Source organism: Alosa alosa, chromosome 9 (genome assembly GCF_017589495.1).
Source record: "Alosa alosa isolate M-15738 ecotype Scorff River chromosome 9, AALO_Geno_1.1, whole genome shotgun sequence".
Lineage (NCBI taxonomy): Eukaryota > Metazoa > Chordata > Actinopteri > Clupeiformes > Clupeidae > Alosa > Alosa alosa.
Window position 1 is genome coordinate 34487582 of NC_063197.1, and position 20574 is coordinate 34508155.

At 44.6% G+C, this 20574-nt stretch overlaps 1 protein-coding gene across 2 annotated transcripts in view; it reads right to left on the bottom strand.

Moving 5' to 3' along the window:
• Positions 1 to 18675, bottom strand: part of si:ch73-60h1.1 (calcium/calmodulin-dependent protein kinase type IV) — a 41164-nt gene extending 22489 nt beyond the window's left edge. The window contains exons 1-5 of one of the 2 annotated variants that reach the window (XM_048252097.1): positions 18190 to 18675; positions 17708 to 17888; positions 2402 to 2480; positions 2043 to 2105; positions 1858 to 1940 (exon numbers count right to left, since the gene is read on the bottom strand). In XM_048252097.1, the coding sequence (XP_048108054.1) occupies positions 1858 to 1940; positions 2043 to 2105; positions 2402 to 2480; positions 17708 to 17888; positions 18190 to 18196 (413 nt within the window). In that variant the 5' untranslated portion in view covers positions 18197 to 18675. Of the gene's footprint in view, positions 1 to 1857; positions 1941 to 2042; positions 2106 to 2401; positions 2481 to 17707 lie in introns of both variants that reach the window. The other variant, XM_048252098.1, reaches the window with a different exon arrangement.
• Positions 18676 to 20574: the final 1899 nt, after the last annotated feature.

Sequence of the window (20574 nt, forward strand, 5' to 3'; positions counted from 1 at the left end):
TCTGTTCACTGTTAATTTAACTATTGTATTATTTTATTTGTAAGTCACTTTGGACAAAAGTGTCTGCCAAATCCCATAACCATAACCATATTTATTTATTATTTTTGATTTATCCTCCATCTACCCATGTCCTTGATTGCCTAGCCTTTCTGCCCCCCCCCCCCCCACCCCACCCCCATCCCCAACACCCCCCAAAAAAAAAAACACACACATTAACATCATCACTGTCATCACCTCACATACATACAGCACACTGCTTGCTACAGTAAGCCTCCCTCCTCTCTTGCTGCACACTGCCCCCTCCCTGCTACATACACAGCACATTGTTCTGTGGATCTTCTCCAACACACTTCCCTACATACCTACAGCACACTGCCCCCACCTACCCACACGTACACTACACACACACAGTCACTCTGCTACACTCCCCTCCACCACACACACACACATCTTTCACTTCACATACATCATACATACGTACTCTGTTTTCTAATAGTAAGTCCCTTCACCATATACTTGTACACTGCCTCCCTCTACATACACATTATTTCATCAGGAAGCTTCTCAACACACACATCCCCAACATACTTACAGCACACTGTTGCCCCCGCCACACATCTTCATCACTCACATACATCATACATACAGTGCTCTGCTTGCAATAGTAAGTCCCTTCACCATACTTGCAGTGCACTGCCCCCCCTCCCTACATACACAGCACATTATTTCTTCAGGAAGCTTCTCCAACACACATCCCAACATACTTACAGCACACTGTTGCCCCCAAATGCACAGCACATTGTCTCATGGGGAAGCTTCTCAACACACATATTGCCACTGCCCCTCCCACATACAATACACACTATCCCATCTCCCTGTCATCCCCAACACACACACACCCTGGCCCCCAGGTTAGCCCCCTTGAGCCGTGGATCTGCCCGGTTTTGCTTCCCCAGGCAGGTTTCCTTGCCCCTGTTTATGCCAGGTGCTCCTTTGTTTGGTGCCCCCCAATTCAATCCTCCCTCTACCTTTCTTATGCAGCCCTTGCACTTAATCCTACTAAACCCCCTTCACTGCACTTTTAATTTCCACTTCTTTGCACAAATAGGTTGACACCAGACATAATTTCACTGCATTTCTTACTTCCAGTAACTATATGCATGTGACAATAAACTTCCTTGTATCCTTGTATAACTATTAAAGCCTGATTTGAACATGGAACATGGAAGCCTTATTGGTCACCATGTTCATGGAAGCCTTATTGGAACATGTTCATGGTTTCTATTGAACATGGAGCATGGAACAGTGTGTTTCTCTCAACTCACACTGCTTCACATCAAGCATAGCATGTTGAACGGTCAGGGGCTTTATGTCCAAGAATGACAGATGACAGAAAAGAACTTCAACATGGTGAAGGGACCTGACCCGACTCCCACTGCTGCTATTCACTGATGTGTGTCTGGACGTGGTTGAACATCTCCCAACCCCACTTATTGATGGGAACAAGTGGCTGGCCTCCTCTCTCCCTCCCTCCCTCTCTCTCCTTCCTCTCCTCTCCCATCCCTCCTCCCTCCCTCCCTCTCCTCCCTCAACTCAGCAAGCAGGGAAACTGATCTTCACAGTTACATAATCAGGAGCTTGCACGTAGGACAAGCGTCAGACGATCCATGTGTCCCTGTAACTTCAGGCCTTGGGATGACTTTGGGTCATGTTACTTTGGGTAGGGAGAAGAGGAAAAGAGCCTTGTGAAGAGTAACCTATCGAACATATTCAAACACACACACTCACACTCACACTCACACTCACACACACACACACACACACACAGTATGTGAGGTGGGGTGCATCAAGACTGACCTATCAAAGAGCTCCCCTCCAGTGACCAGCTCCAGGATTAAAGAAATCTCAGTCTCGGTCTCAAAGATCTCCTTCAAGCGGATCTACAAGCCAGAAACACACACACACACACACACACACACACACATTACTTTATGCTTGAAATCTACTTCAGATCACTGAGTGCGAATATGACACACACTTACAATGTTTGGGTGTGAAAGCCTCAGAAGCACCCCGATCTCTGTTCTCACGATCTTCTTGTCGATCTGAGAATAAAACAGCGCAGACATTAAACACACACCACCTCCCCACGTGTCATGAAACAGCGCAGACATTAAACACACACCACCTCCCCAAGTGTCTCTTATCCAAGAAGCACACAGAACTTACAGTTTTCTTCAGGACTTTATCCAAGAAGCAATAATAGAACTTCTACAGTTTTCTTCAGGACTTTATCCAAGAAGCACACAGAACTTACAGTTTTCTTCAGGACTTTATCCAAGAAGCACACAGAACTTACAGTTTTCTTCAGGACTTTATCCAAGAAGCACACAGAACTTACAGTTTTCTTCAGGACTTTGGCGGCAAAAGGCTTCTCCGTCTCCTTCTCTTCACAGCGGTAAACAACTGATGTGGCCCCCCTGGGAAAGAGAGCAGGAAGGCCATGTTTCTGTCAGACTCACTGCTTAAAGCAATACGGTGCAGTTTCAGAGGTTTCAGACTCACTGCTTAAAGCAATCCAATGAAATCTATCTATCGTCATGGCTGGGTTATGTCAGGATGGTCATGATTAACTGTGTTGGGATAAAGTCAGTTTGCACAGATTTGATATCTATCTATCATCATGACTGTGTTGGGATAAAGTCAGTTTGCACAGATTTGATATCTATCTATCATCATGACTGTGTTGGGATAAAGTCAGTTTGCACAGATTAGATATCTATCTATCGTCATGACTGTGTTGGGATAAAGTTAGTTTGCACAGATTAGATATCTATCTATCATCATGACTGTGTTAGGATAAAGTTAGTTTTACTGAATTTAGATATCCTAAATGATTTTGCAGATATCTATCTATCGTCTTTTCCATCACTGTCTGGTATGGTAACTCCACCTCTTCAGAGAGGAAGCAGTTGGAGAAGGTGGTGCACACCGCATCCAAAATCATAGGACATGCCATCCCATCTGTAGCTTGTATCCACATTTAGCGGACTAGCCATTAAAAGCACAATGGTGGAAGTAGATGACCCCTTATATCTACACCCGCACTACCATTAAAGCTACCAGAGTGCTAGATGACCCCTTATATCTACACCACACGGACTAGCCGTAAAGCACAGGAAGTGCTAGATGACCCCTTATATCTACACCACGCGGACTAGCCGTAAAGCACAGGAAGTGCTAGATGACCCTTTCCACCCTGCCAGGTCCCTCTTCCAACTACTGCCCTCTGGTAAGAGAGTTCAAAGTCTCAGGGGCAAAACATCCCGCTTCTGCAACAGTACTTACCCTGCCACTATTAGGCTCCTTAATGCTCAGGCACCTTGCAGAGCAAACCTGTACTAAATGGGAGGCTGAATTAGCACAAGGTCTTTACAGCTTTTTACTGGTTTGAATGATTGCCTGTGTGATTGTCTTTTATGTTTTTTATGTACTGTATGTTCCTGTGTATGTATTGCCTTTTTAACTGGATTGGCACCAAGACAAATTCCAATCAACTGTGTGTTGACATGGCAATAAATTATTTTATTGAATTGAATTGTCATGACAAAGTCAGTTTACACAGATTAGATATCTATCTATCATCATGACTGAGCCAAGTCAGTTTGTGGGTCTGCTAGAAATGTTGGGTTCTATGATAGAATATAATACTGCCCCTCCCCCCTAATAATAATGTCGGCCATTTTGTTCTTGGGCCCCCTGTCAGTGCAGGGTCCTTGGAATCCTCTTAGATTCACCAGCCCTTTCAGCACCACCTGCCAGATCATGGGCTTGTATTTGGGCCAGATCGCTCACTAGGTGAGTAATGTGCTGCCTGGGGTAGGAGTGCCCCTACGCTTCAACATGCAGGTGAACACACAGACGCTGGGGTAGAAATGCCCCTCAACATGAATACACAGGCGCTGGGGTAAACATGAATACACAGGCGCTGGGGTAGGAGAGCCCCACAACATGAATACACAGGCGCTGGGGTATACACTTCAACATGCAGGTGAACGCTGACACAGGCGCTGGGGTAGCCAACACTGTTTCTCAGTAAAACAACTGATGGGGAATCGCAAATACCCATGTGACAACAGAAACCTCCAAAGGCAGAAGAAGTCCTTTATGTGAACATTTGTTTAAGCATCAGATCACATCATATCCAATCAAGGCTGCTAATACAATTTTCCATTATCATACTGTCGACAAACTATTCAATTTTCCCCTGATAGAGATTAATCAGCAGGAGGCATGTCTCATTACCTCTTGCGGTGACAGGCACTTGGAGCGTGAATATACACAGAATTAGCAGGTGGCAGCCATCTCTGCAGATTTGAGTCATTTTGGCACTAGTGCCTGTAAGGAGGAACTCTCCCCATTTAGGGACAGAAAGAGCTGCAATGAGGACAATCAGAGAGAGAGAGAGAGAGAGAGAGACAGACAGAGTGACAGAGAGACAAAGAGAGAGAGGAGAGAGAGTGAGGGAAAAAGGAGAGAGAGAGAGAGAGTGAGGGAAAGACAGCGAAAGAGAGAGAGAGAGAGGGGAGATATTAGAGATGTGTTGTAGTGGGTAACTAGTTTTTCTTCTGTGAATCTGAAACAACTGCTTTTATAGCATGTTCAGAACGCCTCTAGCAGCAAGTTAGCTAGCATGTTCAGAACTCCTCTAGGAGCAAGCTAGCTAGCATGTCCAAAACTCCTCAGAACTCCTCTAGCAGCAAGTTAGCTAGCATGTCCAAAACTCCTCAGAACTCCTCTAGCAGCAAGTTAGCTAGCAGAACTCCTCTAGCAGCAAGCTAGCTAGCTTATATCAGTACCAACTCTGCTGCTGATGGTGTTAGTCAATCATCCTGTCTCAAATGGCATACTTTGGTCAGTACACAAATGTCATACTTCGGTCAGAGGATTTTTTGAAAATGCTCCCTCCCCTTCCGTTATGTAGCCGTTGAGGGCGAAAAGTGTCCACCGGACACTCAACTTTTTAACCGTTATGAGTGCACCATCCGGGGACTAGCAGTGCACTTCGTGTTGTCATAATTTTCATTGTGAACGCCCTCAAAGAAGTACGCCATTTGAGACCCAGCCAGTGTATTGTTGCTTGTTAGCTAGCTAGCTATAAATATAAAATATATAGCTATATATATAAAAAAAAATCCTTCCCAAAAATCCTAATTTCAAAAGTCTGTGAGTGCCTCTGTTTAGGGAAAGCCAGTAGGGGTCTCTCTAAGGCACTTTAAAAACACTGTGGACGCCATGCAGGGCTGACGAGCCTGAGTGGCAGTCAACCTGGCAGTGCGGCGGCCTTTCACACCCCACTCGTGCCGCTGATGCCAACTGCACTGGAAATTAATTTACATGAATCAGCGCATGCAGGCAGGGCTGAGGCAGGTTCACGCAGATGTAGTGGCAGACAGAGTGGGTAATTATGCTGCATTAATGCAGTGGCTACTAGCCCAGAGTGCTGAGTGCTGGCAGGGGGGGCGATACGCGTGACTGTGTCATGTGCTGATCTGCTGATAGAACAGTTGAACAGCCTCCTGTAAAAAACAGTTGAGTTACGTTTCTCCTCAAAAATAAAATATGGTGGAGTTAAAGTTTTAATTATAATAGGGTGATGTTGCGTTCATGCGTGTGTGTCGTATTCTGTGTTTCATGCAGCAACAGATGATATGGCTGTCATCCTATTTTCTCCACACGCAGTTAAAGATGGTGTAGCCAATGAGCTTACACCCTTCACTTCTGTCCTCCTGATGCACTGTGTTGATTCGTTAGTTAAGGTTAAACTATGCTGCTTGTTTTTGAGCACAAACACTAAATAGATAGCCGGAGGATTTGAGGAACAGTTGTCATGAGGAACAGTTGTCATGGACTGAATTATGGACTGTGCCTCAAAAGATGCCTTCTAAGAGTCTGGTAGCCTCTAACCACCAGACTAAGAAGTTATATTACACTTCCTTTGCCTCAGAAGATGCACTCTAAGAGTCTGGTAGTCTCTAACAGACTAAGAGGTTATATTGAGTTTATGTATTGGCAGTCTTTAACACCAGACTAAGAGGTTATATTGAGCTTATGTATTTGGCAATCTCTAACACCAGACTAAGAGGTTATATTGATCTTATGTATTGGCAATCTCTAACACCAGACTAAGAGGTTATATTGATCTTATGTATTGGCAATCTCTAACACCAGACTAAGAGGTTATATTGATCTTATGTATTGGCAATCTCTAACACCAGACTAAGAGGTTATATTGTTTCTTTGCCTCAGAAGATGCCTTCTTGTGCTATTTTGCTATTAATCGGTTCCAGACGTCACTCCTTTGATAGTCTCTTCCCTTTGCCCTCTTCACAGGTTTGCACTTACACAACACCAGAGCCAACAGGAGCTGAAGTCCTGCCGTAAGTGTGTGTGATGCAGAGGAAGCCAACCAGATCTGCGGTGTTGCTGTGCGTGTGTATGAGGCTGTAGGTGTGTGTGATGCTGTACGTGTGTGTGTAATGCAGTACGTGTGTATGAGGCTGTATGTGTGTATGATGCGGTAGGTGTGTGATGCTGTACGTGTGTGTGATGCTGTACGTGTGTATGATGCTGTAGGTGTGTGTGATGCTGTGCGTGTGTGTGATGCTGTACGTGTGTGTATGATGCGTAGGTGTGTATGATGCGGTAGGTGTGTGTGATGCTGTACGTGTGTGTGATGCGATAGGTGTGTGTGATGCTGTAGGTGTGTGTGTGATGCGGTAGGTGTGTGTGTGTGTGTTGCTGTATGTGTGTATGGTGCGGTAGGTGTGTGTGTTGCTGTACGTGTGTGTGATGATGCGGTAGATGTGCCACAGCCTGCTGACTCTGAAGCAGCAGCTCTCCACCAATCCAGGACCAGATCCTCATCTCTGTCCGCTGTTACCCGGGTTACCCCAGATCAAACCAGAACACCACGCTGTTGTACCATGTCTCTCCTGCGTCTGCTTCAGTTATGAAGTTACCTGCCTAGAGAACATGTCTCTCCTGCGTCTGCTTCAGTTAGGAAGTTACCTGCCTAGAGAACATGTCTCTCCTGCGTCTGGACATGTCTCTCCTGCGTCTGCTTCAGTTAGGAAGTTACCTGCCTAGAGAACATGTCTCTCCAAGGCCTGCTTCAGTTAGGGAAGTTACCTGCCTAGAGAACATGTTCCTCCCTCGTCCTGGACATGTCTCTCCCAAGGCCTGCTTCAGTTAGGAAGTTACCTGCCTAGAGGACATTTTCCAACATTTTACTCAGCTGTATTTCAGTAGCCACAGTGTTGAGAGTTTTCACTTAAAATGAAAATGAAAACAAACAAACAAAACAACAGACACTGAAACACCTTAGGTGTGTTTGTGTGAGACGTCTGCAGACGCTGAAACACCTCAGGTGTGTTTGTGTGAGACGTCTGCAGACGCTGAAACACCTCAGGTGTGTTTGTGTGAGACGTCTGCAGACGCTGAAACACCTCAGGTGTGTTTGTGTGAGACGTCTGCAGACGCTGAAACACCTCAGGTGTGTTTGTGTGAGACGTCTGCAGACGCTGAAACACCTCAGGTGTGTTTGATGTGAGACGTCTGCAGACGCTGAAACACCTCAGGTGTGTTTGTGGTGAGACGCCTGCAGACGCTGAAACACCTCAGGTGTGTTTGTGTGAGACGTCTGCAGACGCTGAAACACCTCAGGTGTGTTTGTGTGAGACGTCTGCAGACGCTGAAACACCTCAGGTGCGTTTGTGTGAGACGTCTGGGTCTGAACCAATACATCAAGTTCAGTTGAACTAGCATCTACATGACATCTGGCTAGTCCAAATTCATTTGAGGTATTCAGCAGAAGAGCCATGATCCATGCTCATCTCGCACCTCTCAGCAGAAGAGCCATGATCCATGCTCATCTCGGCACCTCTCAGCAGAAGAGCCATGATCCATGCTCATCTCTGCACCTCTCAGCAGCTCTTAGTAGATCCGTGTTAAACATCTCAGCTCAATAGCTATGACAGGACACCACGTCTGTTCTTTCTCATCAAAAACAAAAAAGACCGAAAGAGACAGAAAAGAGCAGAGTGGCTCGAGTCCATCTATGAGCTCTGCACACCACACCTGAGCAGAGTGGCTCGAGTCCATCTATGAGCTCTGCACACCACACCTGAGCAGAGTGGCTCGAGTCCATCTATGAGCTCTGCACACCACACCACACCTGAGCAGCTTGACTCTCTCTATGAGCTCTGCACACCACACCTGAGCAGAGTGGCTTGACTCTCTCTATGAGCTCTGCACACCACACCTGAGCAGAGTGGCTTGACTCTCTCTATGAGCTCTGCACACCACACCTGAGCCAGAGCGTGCTGTGTGTTCCGTTCCATGCTGTGTGTGTGAATTGGGGTCTGATGTGTGTGTGTGTGTGTGTGTGTGTGTGTGTGTGTGTGTGTGTGTGTGTGTGTGTGTGTTTGGGTCTGCTGTGTGTGTGTGTGTGTGTGTGTTTGAGCTCCTATGTGTGTGTGTGTGTGTGTTGGGCTCTGATGTGTGTATGTGTGTGTGTGTTGGGCTCTGATGTATGTGTGTGTGTGTGTGTTGGGCTCTGATGTGTGTATGTGTGTGTGTGTGTGTGTGTGTGTGTTGGGCTCTGATGTGTGTGTGTGTGTGTGTGTGTGTGTTGAGCTCTGCTCTGCTCTAAGTGAATCAGTCTCAGCTGTCCTGCTAACACAATCTCCTCCGCACCTGCCCGCCTGCCTCTCGTGGCCGCGCGTCGCCCTGGTAACCAGGACAGCACCGTGGGGGTCTCTGTGATGTCTGTGTTTAATGGTGAGCTCCCCGAGCACGGCTGCCCACCCATCTGCCGGCTGACCGGCTCCGCTCCGCTCCCCTCACATGAATATTGTATGAATGACACACACAGCTGCAGCACTGCAGCACGCTGCTCTGGTCTGGTCTGGTCTGGTCTAGTCTGGTCTGGTCTGGTCTGGTCTAGTCTAGCCTGCTCTAGTCTGGTCTGGTCTGGTCTAGTCTAGTCTGCTCTAGTCTGGTCTGGTCTGGTCTGGTCTGGTCTAGTCTCTGCAGTGCAGCGCTGGTCTAGTCTGGTCTAGTCTAGTCTAGTCTAGTCTAGTCTGGTCTGGTCTAGTCTGGTCTGGTCTGGTCTGGTCTAGTCTGGTCTGCAGTGTATGCTGGTCTAGTCTGGTCTAGTCTAGTCTAGTCTAGTCTAGTCTAGTCTGGTATGGTCTAGTCTGGTCTGGTCTAGTCTAGTCTAGTCTAGTCAGGTCTAGTCTAGTCTGGTCTTGTCTAGTCTAGTCTCGTCTGGTCTGGTCTAGTCTGGTCTGGTCTGGTCTGGTCTGGTCTAGTCTGGTCTGGTCTGGTCTGGTCTGGTCTGCAGTGCTGGTCTAGTCAACTCCAGGAGACAGGAGAGCCAAGCTGCTGGTGGTGCAGTGCATCAATATCAACACCAATATCAATATTAACACACAGCAGAACTGCATGAAAATAACACACAGCAGAACTGAATGAAAATAACACACAGCAGAACTGAATGAAAACTATGGCCATGTACTGCCCTCACGATTCGGACCTGCTGGGTCATGATGACCGTTTATAACCTAACACCCCCGACTATGCTCTTCACTGTAACATTATGCAAGAAATCTGTTGTGTAAGTCAAAATTACACAATGCAATCTTGCTGAGCTTGTCAATGCCCCCCATTAATATTTTTATTTTTCCATCATTCTGACAGTGTGAAGGCAGACAGTCTGAAGGGTCACTAAGTTAAGATGTCAGCACAGAATTCTGCAGTTTTAGGGGAAAAGAGAACATCTGAACACCTGAACTCAAATGAACTCAAATGAACTCAGATGAACTCAGATGAACTCAAATGAACTCAAATGAACTCAGATGAACTCAAATGAACTCAAATGAACTCAAATGAACTCAAATGAACTCAGATGAACTCAAATGAACTCAAATGAACTCAGATGAACTCAAATGAACTCAAATGAACTCAAATGAACTCAAATGAACTCAGATGAACTCAAATGAACTCAAATGAACTCTGTGTTTACAGGTGGCAAGAGCCCCTCAACACACAGTGTTAACAAATCCCCCCTCACAATTAGCGCCTGAACTTCTCTCAACTAATAAATGCAATGAGTTTTCATCTTTTTTAAAAGGTAAAATTGACAAAATCAGACTCAACATATCTACTCAATTACCAATTCAACATCCGGAACTTCCAGCAACAAACAGGGAAACTAAACTTGATGTCAGAGTTCAGCTTGATGGCTACGAAACACTTGAAAAAACGGTACAGAAGCTCAGCTCTTCCACATGTGTCTTAGACACTCTGCCTACCAATTTCTTCAAAACTGTTTTTCACCTCATAGCGGCGGATGTCCTTCAAATTGTAAATGTATCACTGCTGTCTGGCACTTTTCCTAAGTCACTGAAAACAGCTGTTGTAAAGCCACTTCTCAAGAAGAATAACCTGGATGCCTCCATGCTAAACAATTACAGGCCCATATCCAATCTACCTTTTATTGGCAAAATTATTGAAAAAGTAGTCTTTAATCAATTAACCACCTTCCTAACATCAAATGGGTATTTTGATTACTTTCAGTCTGGTTTTCGGGCAAATCACAGCCCTAAAACAGCTCTCATTAAAGTTTCCAATGACATACGCCTCAACACAGATTCAGGTAAAACATCAGTCCTAGTGCTACTGGACCTTAGTGCAGCATTTGACACTGTTGATCACAATATTTTACTACACAGACTAGAACACTGGATTTACAGGCATAGTTATCAGCTGGCTAAAATCATATGTACAAGAAAGAAGCTTCCTTGTTGCCATCGGAAACTGTACCTCAACACCAACGTCCTTGAGTCAAGTCAAGTCAAGTCAAGTTTATTTATATAGCACATTTCATACACAGAGGTCATTCAATGTGCTTTACATAAACAAAACCAAACAATAATAGCAAATAATAGCATAGAAGGGCAATATAGTCAAAGAATAGTTAAAAGGTAAAGATCATAATAAAAAGAAAACATAAAACACAAGGTAAAATCATTTAAAAATAAAGAATAATTAGTAAGCAAAAACAAAGGCAAAAGTAGTAAAAAAAGTAATAAAAGACAAAGTAGAATAATTATCAAGGCAGATTCAGAATTTGTAACTCGGCACAGTTAGCAGAAAGCATCTGAGAACAGTTTGGTCTTAAGTCTAGATTTAAAACTGGCTACAGTTGGGGCCTTTTTGATGTCATCCGAAAGTTGGTTCCACAGCTGAGCCGCATAGCAGCTAAAAGCTGCTTCACCATGTTTAGTTCTAACTGTAGGTTTTACTAGCAGGTTTTTCACCTGGGACCTGAGAGGACGAGAAGGTGTGTACTGCTGAAGCATGTCTGACAAGTATTTAGGTCCTGCTCCATTTACTGATTTATAAACAAGCAATAGTGCTTTAAAGTCAATTCTGTGACTTACTGGAAGCCAGTAGCCTGGGTGTTCCCATGCTGCCTTGCGCGCGATTTGATTCACGCTGCTAAGGCAGCCTGGAGACCATGGAGCAAATTTTCGCCTGAGATAGGGAACCAATCACAGAACAGGTGGGAAAGCAAGACGATGATGAGCTATGCACAGACGCATTTGATAGACATCCGTGGCACCCAATAAACGGATCTGGGCATTTTTTTCAAATACGAGAAAATGAATGTTTGGTTCCCAGACCACGTCTCATTGAGAAGTGGTGGCGCTAGCCAGGCTAGGAAGCCAGTGCAAGGACTTAAGAATTGGAGTAATGTTGTCAGTTCTTTTAGTTTTTGTTAGAGTCCTAGCTGCTGCATTTTGTATCACCTGAAGCTGTTTAATAGTCTTTTAGGAAGGCCTGTGAACAGTCCATTGCAGTAATCAACCCTGCTGGAGATAAATGCATGAAAGAGTTTTTTTTTTTCTAAGTCATGTTTGACATCAGCCCTCTGAGTCTGACAATATTTTGAGGTGGTAAAAGCTGATTTAATGTCGCTTTCATGTGGCTGTTGAAATTTAGATCACTATCAATTAATACACCAAGATTTTTTAACAGTATCCTTTGCGTCAACCCTTTTGTGTCAAGGAGAATGGCAACCCTAAGTCTTTCCTCCTTTTACCAAATATAATTACTTCAGTTTTTCTTTGTTCATCTGAAGAAAATTTTGAGACATCCAGGTGTTGATTTGTTCTATACACTGACACATAGATTCAAGAGGACCATAGTCGCTTTGGTGATAGAGCTAAGTAAATTTGTGTGTCAGTAGTATCTTGCCTGGATGTCTCAAAAATTTTCTTCAGCTGAACAAAGAAAAACTGAAGTAATTATATTTGGTAAAAATGAGGAAAGACTTAGGGTTGCCATTCTCCTTGACACAAAAGGGTTGGAAGGCAAAGGATACTGTTAAAAAATCTTGGTGTATTAATTGACAGTGATCTAAATTTCAACAGCCACATGAAAGCCATAACTAAATCAGCTTTTACCACCCTCAAAAATATTGTCAAACTCAGAGGGCTGATGTCAAAACATGACTTAGAAAAAAACATTCATGCATTTATCTCCAGCAGGGTTGATTACTGCAATGGACTGTTCACAGGCCTTCCTAAAAAGACTATTAAACAGCTTCAGGTGATACAAAATGCAGCAGCTAGGACTCTAACAAAAACTAAAAAGAACTGGACCACATTACTCCAATTCTTAAGTCCTTTTGCACTGGCTTCCAGTAAGTCACAGAATTGACTTTAAAGCACTATTGCTTGTTTATAAATCAGTAAATGGAGCAGGACCTAAATACTTGTCAGATATGCTTCAGCAGTACACACCTTTCGTCCCTCTCTCAAGTCCCAGGTGAAAACCTGCTAGTAAAACCTACAGTTAGAATCCAACATGGTGAAGCAGCTTTTAGCTGCTATGCGGCTCAGCTGTGGAACCAACTTCGGATGACATCAAAAGGCCCCAACTGTAGCCAGTTTTAAATCTAGACTTAAGACCAAACTGTTCTCAGATGCTTTCTGCTAACTGTGCCGAAGTTACAAATTCTAAATCTGCCTTGATAATTATTCTACTTTGTCTTTTTATTACTTTTTTTACTACTTTTGCCTTTGTTTTTGCTTACTAATTATTCTTTTATTTTTAAATGATTTTACCTTTGTGTTTTATGTTTTCTTTTATTATGATCTTTACCTTTTAACTATTCTTTGACTATATTGCCCTTCTATGCTTTTATTTGCTATTATTGTTTGGTTTTGTTTATGTAAAGCACATTGAATGACCTCTGTGTATGAAATGCGCTATATAAATAAACTTGACTTGACTTGACACAGTGAGCATTAAGTTGGGGAACATCAATCAACATGACTAACGGTAAGAACTGTAGAGTCTCCATTGGTTGCTATGGTGTGGCGATCGGTTGATATCTCTCACACTAAAATGACTAGCTGTGGAGTCTCCATTGGTTGCTATGGTGTAGCGAGCAGTTGATATCTCTCACATTAAAGTGACTAGCTTCCAAATCTCCCATCACTAGAGAGATGGGAGAGACCTTGTCCTAACAGACACACAGACAGGCAGCACAGACAGACACACAGACAGACGCACAGACAGACACACAGACAGGCAGCACAGACAGACACACAGACAGCACAGACAGCACAGACAGGCAGGGTAGCAGTTATGAGAAGAGGGAAAGAGGCCCTGTCCTCACCTACACATACACAGGTGAGCTTTGATGTGGAGGAAAGTGCAGTACTTCATCACCAGAGTACATCACCAGAGTACAGAGTGCAGAGTACAGTACTTCATCACCAGAGTACAGAGTGCAGAGTACAGTACTTCATCACCAGAGTACAGAGTGCAGAGTGCAGTACTTCATCACCAGAGTACAGAGTACAGTACTTCATCACCAGAGTACAGAGTGCAGTACTTCATCACCAGAGTACAGAGTGCAGAGTACAGTACTTCATCACCAGAGTACAGAGTGCAGTACTTCATCACCAGAGTACAGAGTACAGAGTGCAGTACTTCATCACCAGAGTACAGAGTGCAGAGTACAGTACTTCATCACCAGAGCAGACAGAGTACAGTACTTCATCACCAGAGTACAGAGTGCAGAGTGCAGTTTCATCACCAGAGTACAGAGTACAGAGTACAGAGTCAGTGCTTCATCACAGAGTACAGAGTGCAGAGTACAGTACTTTCATCACCAGAGTACAGAGTGCAGTACTTCATCACCAGAGTACAGAGTGCAGAGTGCAGTACTTCATCACCAGAGTACAGAGTGCAGTACTTCATCACCAGAGTACAGAGTGCAGTACTTCATCACCAGAGTACAGAGTACAGTACTTCATCACCAGAGTACAGAGTGCAGTACTTCATCACCAGAGTACAGAGTGCAGAGTACAGTACTTCATCACCAGAGTACAGAGTGCAGTACTTCATCACCAGAGTACAGAGTACAGAGTGCAGTACTTCATCACCAGAGTACAGAGTGCAGTACTTCATCACCAGAGTACAGAGTGCAGAGTACAGTACTTCATCACCAGAGTACAGAGTGCAGAGTACAGTACTTCATCACCAGAGTACAGAGTGCAGAGTACAGTACTTCATCACCAGAGTACAGAGTACAGAGTACAGTACTTCATCACCAGAGTACAGAGTGCAGTACAGTCATCACCAGAGTACAGAGTGCAGTACTTCATCACCAGAGTACAGAGTGCAGAGTACAGTACTTCATCACCAGAGTACAGAGTACAGTACTTCATCACCAGAGTACAGAGTGCAGTACTTCATCACCAGAGTACAGAGTGCAGAGTACAGTAGTGCATCACCAGAGTACAGAGTGCAGTACTTCATCACCAGAGTACAGAGTGCAGTACAGTACTTCATCACCAGAGTACAGAGTGCAGTACTACTTCATCACCAGAGTACAGAGTGCAGTACTTCATCACCAGAGTACAGAGTGCAGAGTACAGTACTTCATCACCAGAGTACAGAGTGCAGTACTTCATCACCAGAGTACAGAGTGCAGAGTACAGTACTTCATCACCAGAGTACAGAGTGCAGTACTTCATCACCAGAGTACAGAGTGCAGTACTTCATCACCAGAGTACAGAGTGCAGAGTACAGTACTTCATCACCAGAGTACAGAGTGCAGTACTTCATCACCAGAGTACAGAGTACAGAGTGCAGTACTTCATCACCAGAGTACAGAGTGCAGTACTTCATCACCAGAGTACAGAGTGCAGTACTTCATCACCAGAGTGCAGTACATCACCAGAGTACAGAGTGCAGTACTTCATCACCAGAGTACAGAGTACAGTACTTCATCACCAGAGTACAGAGTGCAGAGTACAGTACTTCATCAACAGAGTACAGTACTACAGTACTTCAGGTAGGGAGACTGTTCTCACCAGGCATGGAGGTGGGGGGGAATAGGCAACGGTGGGTCAAATAGGGACGACTCTGTCCTCACCTGCTCAGAGGTGTGTAGGTCTGACCACCACACAACACAGGAGGAGACCTTATCCTCACCTGACAACAGCACACAACACCTGGGGGCAAGACCCTGACTCACCTGTGGATCTGCTAAGTGTGTAACAGAGGGGACACCCTCAGCAGTACTCAAATCTGATCTGATGATCTGAGGGGAATGCTGTATATGCAACAGGGAGGGACCCTATCATCACCAAGTAATGTGCCTGTCTTCAGCAGTCCCCAGGTGTAATGACCTGAGAGCTATCTATGGAACAGGGGGAGGCCTGCCATCACCAGGTAACAGGGGGGAGACCCGTCGTCACCAGGTAACAGGGAGGAGGCCCTGTCCTCAGTAGTCCCCAGGTATAATGATCTGAAAGGTTTATATGGAACAGGGGGAGACCCTGGTTTCACCGAGGCACGACTGCTCTGATGAATAATCTCATCATCACATCACATGACTGAGCACGCTCAGTACAGCAGCAGAAGTGGCGTTAACACCTCTCCATCTGGTGCCGCCTCAACACACACACTTTAGCCCTGCTGCTCTCACGCAGCATGTGTGTGTATGTATGTGTGTGTGTGTGTGTGTGTACGCGTGTGTGTCTGTTTATGTGTGTGGGTGTGAGCGAAGGAGCAAGAAAGAGCGTTTGTGTGTGTGTGTGTGTGTTAAAGATCAGGTAGTGGTGATGGTGTGGTAGCATGTGTGTGTGTGTGTGTGAGAGAGAGAAAGAGAGTGATGGTGTGTGTGTGTGCGCGTGTATGTATTCAAGATCTGGTAATGGTGATATGGCTGCATGTGTGTGTGTGTGTGTGTGTGTGTGTGTGTTAAACATTAGCTGGTGAGGATCATCCATACAACCATTCCACAGATAGCCCATCTCGCTGCATTACAGAAATGTTTTGACCCTGGAGCATGGAGTCTGGGGCCTCATTACAGAAACTTCCTAACTCTGAAATGCTATCTTATCTCAGTTTAGGATGGCATTTAGGCTTTTTGGTATTACAGTCCCATGTTTCCTAACAGCATTTAGGAAAAAGGCCTATCTTAACTTAAGATAGGAATTTGGCCATTACAGAGCCATCCTACTGTAACTCAAGAATTTCCTAACTTAGGAATCCTAACTTAGGATGGCACATACCCTGTCCTAAATTCAAAATAACTGCCAAAACTGACTGCAACAGTCTTGTTGAGTTGTTGCCTATAGCCTATGACAGGATGATGGACATGACACCATAAAGCATATTTCACTAAATAATTTAATTAAGTGAAAACTTAAAAATGTAGCTATGTGTTTTAAAACATTTATAACATTTATAACACATAAATAATAATAATTATAACAGAATATTAGACTATTACCGGTATTTATTATTTTAAATATGTTTTTTGTTTTTCATCTTTTTATCCTCTTCATGAAATGAATCAATATTGACACACTCTCTTTCTTCCTACATGGGCCTAAACCAGGCCTAGGCTTTTTCTCTCTGATATTATGGTTTGTCCATCTTGAGCAAACAACTGTCTTTAGAACACCATCTTTGCAACCTGACATTCTAATCATAGATACAGGCAGTCTTGTATACATTCTAATCATAGAAACAGGCATGACAGGACGATTGCCGATTTACTCTGGTGATGGGGTGGGGTGGGCTGTTCAGGAGTGATTACACATAAACCATAGGAGGGATTGAGCATCACCTGCTGCTGCTGCTGCTGTACACCCAGCCAGCCCGCTAATCCACTCACATTTCTCCGTTTCGCTGTTGTGCTCTTAAACTGTGATATGCCCTGGCTCTACTGGGGTTAGATATGTGTGACAGTGGGCTTTGCAGAGAGGTTGGATGTGAAAAGGCTAAGAAATCTGACTCAAGCACACTGGCACACACGCACACAATGAACTTGGGGTAAAAAAACACAAAAGCTTTTTTTCTGAGTAAGTCACCTTCTTCATTGGCAGCACAGTATAGGCCTAGCAAATAATAACTTAAGGCATTTTTACAAAGTTTAGTAATAATTGCTATCTTAGGACATATGAGATAGGCTATGTAAGGACAGCTATCTCCATTAACACTTGGTCAAGAAGTGTCTGCTAAATGTAATGAAATGTAATATTATGTCTGTGTTTTTATTCTGTATTTAATGTCATGTAAACCTTACGCTTGGAAGTGTAGAGAAACGTACCTTCCCAATTCTGCTCCCACGGTGTAGAAATCCTCCACGGTGACATCCCGACGCGACCCATCCACCCAGTACTCCACCGCACTGGCGCCCGTGCGTGAAGTAGGCATGTTGGCAATTTCACTGTACGGTAACGTCGCGCTCCAAGTCAGATGACGAGTCTTGTTGGGAATACGAATCTGTGCTATCAAGGAAATCGCGCAAAAAACATTGAAGTGTTTACAAATTCCATGCAGTTTAGCAGATCGGTTTCCAGTAGCCACCAAACGTTTTATGTCAAATAAATGTCAAATAAATAAACGATTTGCATCCAAAAAATGTTGTTATGGACTTATTAATTTAGTCATTCTGTCAACCAACGGACATCTCACAAAAATATATCAATGGCCCCAGTAGAAATGTACGTCTGTAGTCTTATATTCAGACGTTATCATGAATATTACATTAATCACTGCCGTCCGTATCCCGGAAATGCAATTATTTACCACGCATTAATGAGCCAGTCTCCAAACGCAAAGCTTACTCAGTCGCAACAAATGCCTTTGGTTTAACAGTATTTGTTTCTGCTTCAATAAGGCCCGATCGTAGAAGATGTAAAATCTCCCATCACGCATAATATTTTCTGCAACACCAATCCAGCCGCGACTCAGCATCCAAGAGAGCGTTGAAATCCATCGAATTGTCTCAGCGCTCCTCAACATCAACAAGAGCCACGATTCTCTGTGTCAACAAGCAGCCCATAATGAAAATGGAAGACGAATCTTTTAATAGCGCTGTTGGTGTAATCGGACGATATCGGCGACCAGCTGGTTATACCCAAACGTCTTCAAACAAGTCCAGATTGGTAACTGCGAACGCCCATATGACCTATCATTAAAAGGTGTTCTTTTATTCCTTGGTCTGGGGTGGGGGAGTGTGGCAGCGGTGAGGGGGTGCTGTGTGTCGTTGGTGGGGATTGGGAAATGGGAGGTGGGCGTCACTAGAGTCGAACGCCCTTCTCTGATTTATCCCAATCCGGGTCGTTCAGCGCGCGCAGAAGCGGAGGCTCATTTGGAACTCAGATAGTCAGTCACAATATTACTGTGTTCGGTCTCTATGGCCCGACTCCACGACAGAGAAAACATATTCTACTGTAGACTCTAACTGATAAGATCGACATGCAATCTGTTTAGGTCCTTAAAGTGCAACAACATGGCGCAAATGAGCGTAAAAAGCTTTGAGGTAAGAAGCAGTACTCGACTCCTGTGTGGACAACTTCAGCACAAGGGACAGCTCCAAATTGACACACAAAGTGACGAAAGTGATGACATACACACGGCAGTAAGTCACCCCATAGGATTCAACAGCCAGTCATTTCCTAACTAAGTGCCTTTCAAAATGCGACACAATTATTTAAACAGTATCCGTGCTATTAAATTGTTATCAAGTCAGTGCCGTGTAAACCAGTCTCATCACAACATGTGGGGGAGCCTGTAGCCGACCGGCGGTGGATAAGATCCGCAGCTGTGGCCGCGGATTAGCGCGAGCGAACTAACATTAAATCCATACTGTGACTTCGAAGCAACAGAAGGCACATCACGCGCTTCCTCTCAGACAGTGAAATATTCCACTCCAACTAACGTCATCAGTGGGAAATGAGTCCACTATGCCAAGATGATCTCTAGTTAGACACACACACACACACACAGGCTCTCACTGGTTTGGTTTCAATGAAAGAAAATAATATATTCCTCCTTCATCACTTCCCTTTTGCTGCTTTACCTCAAATAGTTAAATAGCGTATAAGTTATATCTAATGTCAACTCTGTTTAGTATAATTAATGTCAACTCCGTTTGTTTGTCCTTGATAAAGAACACAATGTGAGGGCAAACACATGTCTTATCACGATGCTGACCAGGAGATAATGTAGCCCAGTAATGTGTATTACAGTAATGTGAGTAAATCAGTGATACGCTGCCCTGCTGTTTGTGCTCAAACACATAGGCTTGAGCCGGGGTCTCTGTGTCCTCGATACTGAAAAGCGTGTGTGTGTGTGTGTGTGTGTGTGTGTGTGTGTGTGTGTGTGTGTGTGTGTGTGCGGTGTGTGTGTGTGTGTATTTGTGTGTGTGTGTGTGTGTGTGTGTGTGTGTGTGTGTGTATGTGTGTGTGTGTGTGTGTGTGTGTGTGTGTGTGTGTGTGTGGTGTGTGTGTGTGTGTGTGTGTGTGTGTTGTGTGTGTGTGTGTGTGTGTGTGTGTGTGTGTGTTGTGTGTGTGTGTGTGTGTGTGTGTGTGGTGTGTGTGTGTGTGTGTGTGTGTGTGTGTGTGTGTGTGTGTGTGTGTGTGTGTGTGTGTGTGTGTGGTGAACAGAGGCAGAGCAGCATGCCGTGATGATTCACCAAACTGTGATCAATAGCAGCAGGTGAAGTGAGATAGAATCGCCCCACTAAGACGAGGATGCAGGGACACAATGCCTCCAAAACCTCAAGGCACAGCACACATTCAAAACCTCAGGGTTGGAGGCACAGCACACATCCTCAGGGTTGGAGGCACAGCACACATCCTCAGGGTTGGAGGCACAACACACATCCGAGGCGCCAGCCTAACGGGGTCCCCAGGTGTCTCTCTTGAGCAGGGCTGAGACGTGTGAGAGAGAAAAAATGAAAATAATAGGTCACATGGTGATACAGTTGTGTTTAGTATCTTGCAAAACTCACAATAGTCAATAAAGGACATCTATACTACAACAACAACTTGTATAAAGCACTTTATCAAGGAAGCCAAAGCCTTCACCATTTTAAAGGGAAGGGGAAGCCTCACTAACCATCACCATGGCACCCACCTGGGTGGTGCACGGCAGCCATTATGCGCCATAACACTCACCTGGGTGGTG